At 42.7% G+C, this 9357-nt stretch overlaps 1 protein-coding gene across 1 annotated transcript; it reads left to right on the top strand.

Moving 5' to 3' along the window:
- The first annotated feature begins 1800 nt into the window (after positions 1–1800).
- On the top strand, positions 1801–3569 carry LOC117523990 (glutamate receptor ionotropic, delta-1-like). The gene is made up of 2 exons (XM_034185694.1): positions 1801–2097; positions 3349–3569. The coding sequence occupies exons 1-2, from the start codon at positions 2019–2021 to the stop codon at positions 3552–3554; spliced, it is 285 nt and encodes a 94-aa protein (XP_034041585.1). The 5' UTR covers positions 1801–2018; the 3' UTR covers positions 3555–3569.
- Positions 3570–9357: the final 5788 nt, after the last annotated feature.

Raw genomic sequence — 9357 nt, 5'->3', positions numbered from 1 at the left:
CTTAGAAGAACTTTGGTAAATATCGAAATGTGTTTAGTATGGAATTCAACCATGAACATTAAGCCTTAATATTTAATATTCTACTTTTAAATTGTAGTTTTTGCAATTTGTTTTCTCTGAAATGCTGGCCTCATCACTGGTTTAAAAAGAAAATAAATTCTGAAGCATCATATTGTTCCACATATCAATAAATTAAAAGCTGTATTCTTGTGCTTATTTGTCATAGTTTTTGTTATATTTTTGAAATCAAAATCTACAGCTTAATTTTCTTTTTTAATCTCTTATTACAAATTCACACGTATGAAATTGTAATAATATATTGTAGTGATATATATTTTTTCTGTGTTGGTGGTCAGTAGCCTCTGATGTGCAAAAATTTTAGATTAATGAAATAAACAATTTTATATTTTTGGAATGCTGTTGTAGTTTCTTAAATTTTGGATTTTTAAATTCAATTGTTAAATTAGGTACAAATTGCCATTTTTTAAATGAATGACAAAGTAAAAGCAGAAATATTTCCCTACGCCCCCTCAAAATAAATAATTAATTTAAAAAATCCGTAGCAGGAGCTGAAGTATCCGGAACTGACCGCTAGGGGCAGTGTGTGCTTTGTACAACAACCTTGGAAGCGCAAATGTTTTTTCCTCAAATGCAAGAATAAACAGATTGACGTGCCACGTGTTACATGATGACATGGAATGCTTTTTGTGATTTTCATTTTATTTCTACAAGATGGAAAAAACCATCAGTCTGGAACAAGAGAGAGAAGTAAAGGGTTAATTAATTCCAGAAGAATAATGATTGCAGATGAAATTGGAAGTTGTCCCTTCGAAACAGAATGGAATAAAGAGATCTATCGTAAATAACTATAAAGGTGTGTGGTGGACATTTGTTTGCTTCTACAGGTGCCTTTTTTTTTTTTTTTTTTTTTGTGGGCGCTGTCCGCTGCCGGTGGTGCTGAAAGTTTGCGCTCTGCGCTTCCGACAGACTTAACCAAACAATTAAGAGATATTTCCGTTTTGACGCACTCACGAGAAATATCCTTTAATTGTAAGATTACGCCCATCAAATAATTCCCGTCTCTCTCCACGAGTGTTTCTTCAGAGTTCATCCAGCCGCACATAAAAAAACAAAACAAAGTAAAGCTCCAAATCGGCGTGAACAAAGCACGCAGCGTGATTGGCAAAGTGGCTCAGCGGAACCTTTCACGCAATACAACAATGAAATGAACATCGAACTATTCTGTGTTTACTCCTCAAAAAAAAAAAAAAAAAAAAAAAAAAACCTCCGTCCCGCCGCACTCCGGGTCATCCTTTTTTCGCTCCTGCTGTCATCTGTGTCCCTCATCCATCATCTGTGGCCGAGGCGCGCTGTGCGTAAATCCATTTCTGTGCCAGCTGCGCTCCGTCGGCGCTGAGCAGCGCGCTGAAGATTGCTGCTCGGCTCTCGCCCACTTTTATTTCTTCCTCCATAAAAAGTAAACTGTCGACTCGTTTAAATTCGTTTAAATTTGGTGCAAAGTGGATTGGACTTTTTTTTTTTCTTCTTTCTTTTCTTGTGCCTGTTGCAGCCGACTATCAGCGTCTTTCTCCGGCAGGTCCAAATCATTTCTACTCCGCTTGTCGGGACAACAGCCCCAGTCGTTAAGTATCTGCAGTCACGTGGTGGAGACAAGACTGAAGCGAGTGTCTGTGTGTGTGTTTTTTCTTCTTTTTCGGAGCGTGTTTGTGAGCATGGGGTGTCCCTCCTCCGCAGTTTTGCTGCTTGCCATGCTTTAGACGCCGGAGCGCAGAGAGAGAGGCAGCATCGGCGTCTCTCAGCGGGATCCCCGTCCTTACCAAGCCGGACCCCGTCGTTCCAGCCTCGTCTTTTTCAGTACACCTTTCTATACCCTGGTTAAGAAGAAAAAAAAGAAGCCCCCAGTGTATTTCTGAAGAGGTTGTTGCGGGTCTGAAGCTTATTTGGACAGCAGGACAGCCGAGCGGTGCTTGGATGAGCCGCCTGGCTGAAATCCCGAGATGGAGTTGCTGCTGATCTGCCTTTCCCTGTGGATATTGCAATGCAATTCGGCCAAAGCGGACTCCATCATTCATATCGGTAAGGGTCCTAATGCGGTTTGGGTTCGACAAGGTGGAAAGGCAAAGCATGCGCCGGATAAAGCTCAGCTCATACTGCGCTGATCACCGGGTTTTTGGCGAGAGGGCGGGATAAATAGTCTATTCAGCTTGCATCTTGTGTTAAAGCAACACTTTGACTCTCAAGCGAGTTGAAAAGTTTGCGTTTTGCAAGTGGCCATTCTGCACCACTGATTAATATTCATAATTCTAGCCAGACAGCTTTAATTTCTTCCACTTCTTGACACTGTTGGCCTATAAATTGCAACTCCGTAGCCCAAAAACGCTTTATAGTATCTTATAGGCCTGTTTGGGTTATGCGTTAATGAAATTAATGCGCAATTGCCAAATATCGCGAGCTTTATTTGGGGACCAAACTGCCTTTAGTCTTTGACCGAAAAGCCTCAACTTTCGCTGAAACGTGACTGCAATGTCAATAAGACAGAGGGAATGTCAGCGGAGTGTCGTTATGGAGGTGCAACACGCATAGAGCCTCTTTGTTCCAGAACCCCCGCTTTAAAAAATCTGCTTATATCTCTTCTTAAGTGGACCTTAATGTGAAAATTTAGACTGCAGCTTTATAACAATCGGCTCGCTGTGTGCTGTGCGCTGTCTTTGGTGCGCGTAGTCACGAAATCCGTGCGTAATGCCCGGCGTTGGTAATCACGGATAAAAATGCCAATGTCACTGTGAGAAGGTTGATCTCGGTGCTGCTGCTGCTACTGCAGAGTTTACTGCAACAGTCTGACAAGCAGCAGGTGCTCAATCATGGATTTAACACACCAGAGAGGCTCCGTGCAGATAAAATTGGCTGATGCGCATATAGCGTCGGGTTCCCCCCCAATTATGGTTTCCTGCAACCTTTTTGGTGATGTATGGCTCCCAAAAGCAGCTGATGTGCTTGAGAGAGTTGGGGAGAGAGAGAGAGAGAGAGGAGGAAGAGATTGAATGTGCTAGATCTGTAATGCTTGTTGGATGGGGTTCTATTGATCTACTAGATGTGACAGCTGTTTATTTTCTAAGTGCTTTATGCTTCATATAATGGAGCTTTGTGCTCTGGTAGTTTGCCCGTGTCGCTCTCCGTGGTGCTGAACTGGCTTCGCGCCATTACGCATAAGCTCAAGTTTTGCGCGCCTTCCCCCAACAAATTAACAGTATTAACGCGATAACATGAACACATTACCAAGCATTTATGCTGTCTCAGTTTAGTTGACGCTCACCTTTTGTTCAACAGGCGCCATATTCGAGGAAAACGCTGTGAGAGACGATGAGATTTTCCAACTTGCTATCTCAGACCTGAGTCTGAACGACGACATTCTGCAGAGCGAGAAAATCACTCACTCCGTAAAGTTGATCGAGCCCAATAACCCTTTCCAGGCCGTCCAGGAAGGTAAAGTCCACGTCACAACAGATTGGTGTTTCTTTCTGTATACTTTATGACGCGTGTGACTGCCCCCACTCCCCCTCAATTTCCAGCCGCGCGTCATGAAGCCTGTTCTCTGTGCCGAGTCACTGTGGATCCGATCTGGCAACTCGGCCAGTTAAAGTCTCCACTGCCCTTATATTGCACATCTTTCACCTGTGAGCTTCTGCTGCTCCTTTCACATGGCTTCTCTGTCACAGGAGCAGACAGTGATGATGATTCATGTGCAGTTTGCGCACATAGACTGCAGTGACACCTGTGCCAAACCAAGGTGTCATCTGTGTTTGAAAAGCTAGGTGGAAGCATTGAGTTGGGGGGGGGGGGGGGTCAATTGCTGTGCAATAAAAGCAATTGGGTTGCAGTTCAGGAACAATGCACAACTTATGCATAAACACGGATTTTTTTTTTGCATGTTTGAAGGATGAGCATCTCTTTCATGAAATGACCAGCAACCAGCTTTTTCCTGGTAGTATTTTTCTGCCTCATTTGAACTGCATAAGTCTTCAGAGTGTACAGCTATAAAAACACCACAGAAATATGTATATATTTTTTTTAAATCAAGGTTATTTCTTTCAGACATTGAAAGTTTGCTATGCACACTGCTGCTCGCGAAAGTGATTAAAATTCTGCTAAAATGAATCATTAAGACATTAATGGGTTTCTGGGGACCTTCAAAAGCTGTTTATGTCCCCTGCATTTAGGTACCAGGCTGTACTTTTGTCCCCAGCAATACAAATGCCTTGATGAGTCATTGCTATTCATAGTGGTCCTGACAGGCACAGAAAGATGGTATGTCTTGCCGTTTGCTATAATTATCCCTTGTATTTTAGCCATGCTCCTTAACAATGTCCTGTATATTTAATATTTCACTGCACATTGCTTTGCAAAGTGTGACTGTAGATGAGGTTCACATACAGTGCAATGAGACCTTCATCTTACTATAATGATCATTGTGTATGCTTATACGTGACCCCCCCCCCCCCCCCCCACACACACACACACACACCTCTGCTCCAACACTCACCTCCCCGCACATACACGGGACCCAGAGGGCCGGTTTTTGCGACTTTCACCCATCTTTAAATAAACCTGTGCACCACAGGAGAGATTGCAGCTAGCTGTAGAGATAAGATAAAAAAAATTATTACACACATATGTGACTTGGCTGAATTATCAGCCAGTGTTCACGAACCAACTAATTAAATTCAGCAGGAAACAATTTGCATTTGTGCAGCATCATAATTAGTTCATAAAAGTTTAGCGGCAGCTCCAGAGGTTTTTATCTTGGAGGGAGGAGTGCATAATTATTTATGGTGGGTATGCCACAATTTGTATTGAATGTCCATTTTGAAGTAGCTAAACAATATCACATGGGTGCTGGGGGTACAAGAGGAGCAGATCAGCCAGAGAATTTACAATAGAGAAACGTAAAGAATTTTGGATGGATTATATTAATTTGTTGGTGCATTTATGGGTCCAGGTCCCTTGATGCCACCGTGACCTGGACCCGGATAAGAAACAGAAAATTGATGAATAAATGAATTCATGAATGGTGGGGTTAATTTGGGGGGTAGGAGGAACTGTGAATTGTATTGGGTTTGCAGTGAACTCCACCTTGGCTTTGTGGAATGGTGGTGCTAACCTGCCTCCTTGGTTCCATAATATTTTATGCATGCCCTTCTATGAGGAAATGTATCATTCTATCTGAATCAGTATGTACTAATGTCAGTGAGGAACCTACAACCCAACCGTACTACAAGTGTAGTACAAACTAAAAGCAAGTGAGCAAGTAGTAGGTTGGCATATGTGCAAACCCAAGTATGACGTATGAATTTATATGTTGCAGTGGCAGACCATTTAAACCAGTTCCTGATGTATATTTGTGCAATTGCATGCCCCCTTAGATGATGCTGTCATTTATTGTATGTCCACTAGCTTCTTTGAATTTTCCCAAGATGCTTTGCTTTTTCAGTTACCTGGCTCTATCTGCCTTGTGATGGAGGCACATGATATAGCATATCATCCAGGTACCATTTGACTACTACCTGCTGACTATCCGGATACTCTACAAATTGTGAGGTACTGCTTTTTGCCTGCTATATAGTGTGACAGTATGCGTGTTTCGATATAGTCATTCTTTTTAGTGTTTTCTTTTCATACCACGGTAACCATCTAAAAGTCTGTTTAACAGCATTAATTTTACCATTGCTTTCCTGGTTATCATAGTAACCTAGTTTATAAATTACCATAATTAGGGTTTATAATGAAAGAGCTCTTCACTGTCCTACACAGAGGACAAGTTTGGACACATCCAGCTCGCCACAATTTCACTGATACTTACTGGACTGGTAAGCATTGAAAGCTGAGATAGACATGTCCCAACTTGTCCTCTGACACGCCGGAACGGAGGTGTTCCTTTGTCTCGCTTCCAAAGCGAATCGGTCGTGACGTGCGAAGCCTCCGCTCGGCTTTCCATGACAAAATCTCTTGTTAAAAGTGAAATCTGCCGGAAAATGGCTGATGTCCAGCTCTTGTGATAACCAGAGAAAGAGCACACGATGGTCTCGTATCCACAGAGCCATCAGCTCAGAAATGGTGTGGTGGCTTGTGCCGTGTCGTCACAGTTCAGAGCGCGGCGCGCTGAGCGTCCTTAAAGGGGTCCTTAAAGCTGTACTACCAGACCTTATTCTCTGTGAAGCCCGTACAGTTTTCACCGAAAGCCAGATACATTTTTTGAATGGTTTCCAGCTTCTGAAAAAATTCTGATGGAAAAAAGTCCTTTTCATTCCGCCATTTCCAGACAATGAAAAGCCGACGACGGGGCGGGACCACTCTTTCCACAAGGCGTGCTCACAGGCGAATGACGTCACCGACAGGCGTGGAAAAACTCACGCATGCGCACAAGGGTTCAAGCTTGTCTGACGTGAAAACATATGAATCAAATCCATATAGTTTAAAAAAAAATAAAAAGGTACAATACTTTATGGACAGACCTCGTATTGCCGTGGCGACAAGCTGCAGCGAGTGCGCATGGAGTGGACACAGCCTGCCAGGTTGAAATGGACCATCAGATCAGAACACGCAGCGATCTGACCGTCTCATCACCCACATGAGCTCTGTTCCACATGACGCTGTGTCTGTGCTGCGGCATGCCATCCACAAGACACGCATGTCAGGCAGAACACGCGCACGGCCAACTGGACATACCGTACCAGTAGATGTGGACATCAGAACACACTGCGTCTCATTCATGTCATTTCATGACTGTATGTCTGTGACCATGGGTCATCACCAGAGGAACAGACAAGTCATATTTGTATTGTTCACTTTATAAATGCGGTGTTTTAATATGGTGTGTGATTTAATTTTTTTTTTTTTTGTAATACTTCCATGTCCTTCCTGATATGAGGCAGATTCCCACAGCTCAGTGGTAAAGTTGCTGACTGGTAATCAGAGCTTTTGGAAGGTGCGGGTTCGCGTCAGTGGGTGATATGGGTTTTTCATTTTTTAATTTATATACACAAGTAAAAAAAATAAAACAAATAAAAAATAAAAGCTATTCATAAGATAGAGAATAAAATACATTTTAAGTCTTGACTTAAAACTGTCCATGGACTCTGACTGTCTCACAGTCGCAGGGAGACTGTTCCACAGAGCATGTACACGATAAGAAAAAGCTCTTTGATCCACTGACGTTTTCTTCACCCTGGGAACACACAATAGTCTCTCATCCTGCGATCACAAAATCCGGGCCGGCATGTAGGGTTTCACCAAATTGGCCAGATAAGAAGGTGCCAGTCCATGAACAACTTTAGGTTAATAACAAGACCTTAAAATCTGCTCTTACAGAGACAGGAAGCCAGTGCAAAGATGTCAGAATGGGTGTAATATGTTCTAACCTTCTCCTTTGTGTCAGAAGTCTGGCAGCAGGGTTCTGAACCAGCTGAAGACCCCTGATGCTGGACTGTGGTAACCCTGAAAATAGGACATTACAATAATCCAATCTAGAAGACACAAAGCATGAATCAGGATCTCAGCATCAGCCATAGACAGGATGGGGCGGATCCTCGCTATATTTTGCAGATGGAAAAAAGCAGTCCTGGTAATATCCCGAATATGGAGGTCAAAGGACAGCATGGGATCAAAAATTGCCCAAAGATTCCTCACTTTGTCCGTATGATGTATGACACACAAGCCCAGGCTGAGCGCCAGCTGGTCAAATTGATGCCGATGTCTCACTGGACCAAGAACCATCATTTCAGTCTTATCAGAGTTTAAAAGTAGGAAGTTACTAGACATCCAGCTTCTCACTCATACAAGACAGTCCTCCAGAGATTTTATGGGAATGAGATTTCTTACAGTTATCGGCATGTACAACTGAGTATCATCAGCATAACAGTGAAAAGCAATCCCAAAACACCACAGTAAATGCCCAAGGGGTGCTACATAAAGGGAGAAAAGCAGGGGGCCGAAACCGGAACCCTGTGGAACCCCATATCTCATATCACTAAGGTTAGAGGTAGTGTTATTATACAAAACACATTGAGAATGACTGGACAGGTATGACGTCAACCATGCAAGGGCACTTCCAGTAATCCCAAAAAGATTCTTCAACCTATTGAGCAAAATATGATGAGCCATGGTATCAAATGTAGCACTAAGATCTAATAGCACCAAAACCATAGTGGTGTCTGAATCCATTGCTCGCAGAAGGTCATTCACTACTTTAGTGAGTGCTGTCTCTGTGGAGTGATATTTTCTAAAAGCAGTCTGCAACGGCTCAAAAACATCATTCTCAGTGAGGTGGTCCACGAGCTGCCGTGAAACCACTTTTTCCAAAATTTTGGAAGAGAATGATAGATTTGATATTGGCCTACAATTTTTCAATACACTAGGGTCAAGATTAGATTTCTTAAGTAATGGTTTAATCACTGCAGATTTAAAACATTTAGGAACAGATCCAGAGGATAATGATAGATTAATCATTTCCAGAACAGTCGGCCCAAGAATGGGCCATAGATCCTTAAACAGTTTAGTTGGTATGGGATTAAATAAGCAGGTTGTGCTTTTTGTAGATGTCACAAGCTTCATCAGTGCACCTAGTGAGATACCATCAAAATCTGTAAATCTAGGTAACACCTCAGTGGTAGCATCCACCTCCATAGTAGGATGTGGTGGTTGGACCAAGGCATGCTGAGATATGCTCAACCTAATATCTTCAATTGACTTCTTGAAATAGTTCAAGAAGTATTGTGCTGACAAGGGAGCATGAGTAACAGGATGGCTGTCCATGAATGAGAAATGCTTCCATGTCAAACAAAAACTTTGAGTTATTCTTGCTTTTATTGATCAAATCAGAATAATAGGCCCGCTTTGTAGCCAGTAGTGCATGCTTATATTCTAAGATAGCATCACGCCACGCAAGGTGGAACACCTCTAATTTGGAACTACGCCATTTCCATTCCAAACCTCTAGCCTTCTGCCTAAGGTCACGCAAGTAACCATTGAACCAAGGCAACTGTGGCTTGGGAAAGCATGGCCTTAAAAAGGAGGTGCAACCTTATCAAGTGTAGCCTTGAGCGCTGAATTCAAGACATCCGCAAGACGATCCACTGATTAAACATTCTCCAAACCTGAAGCCAAAATTTTAGGCAGTCTAGCTTCGAGTTCAGTCATAGTTGAGGTTTTTATGTGTAGCTGCAGTAGTAGACAAGGCTTTTGCTCCACTAAATGTGGCATTGTAAATGTAAACCTAATAAATGAGTGGTCAGAGACCACCGAGGCAAGAGGCAAAATGTCAATATGCGTGACATCAAGGCC

The sequence above is a fragment of the Thalassophryne amazonica genome, chromosome 13 (assembly GCF_902500255.1).
Source record: "Thalassophryne amazonica chromosome 13, fThaAma1.1, whole genome shotgun sequence".
Taxonomy (NCBI): Eukaryota; Metazoa; Chordata; class Actinopteri; order Batrachoidiformes; family Batrachoididae; genus Thalassophryne; species Thalassophryne amazonica.
This window is presented reverse-complemented; position numbering and strand designations above follow the sequence as displayed.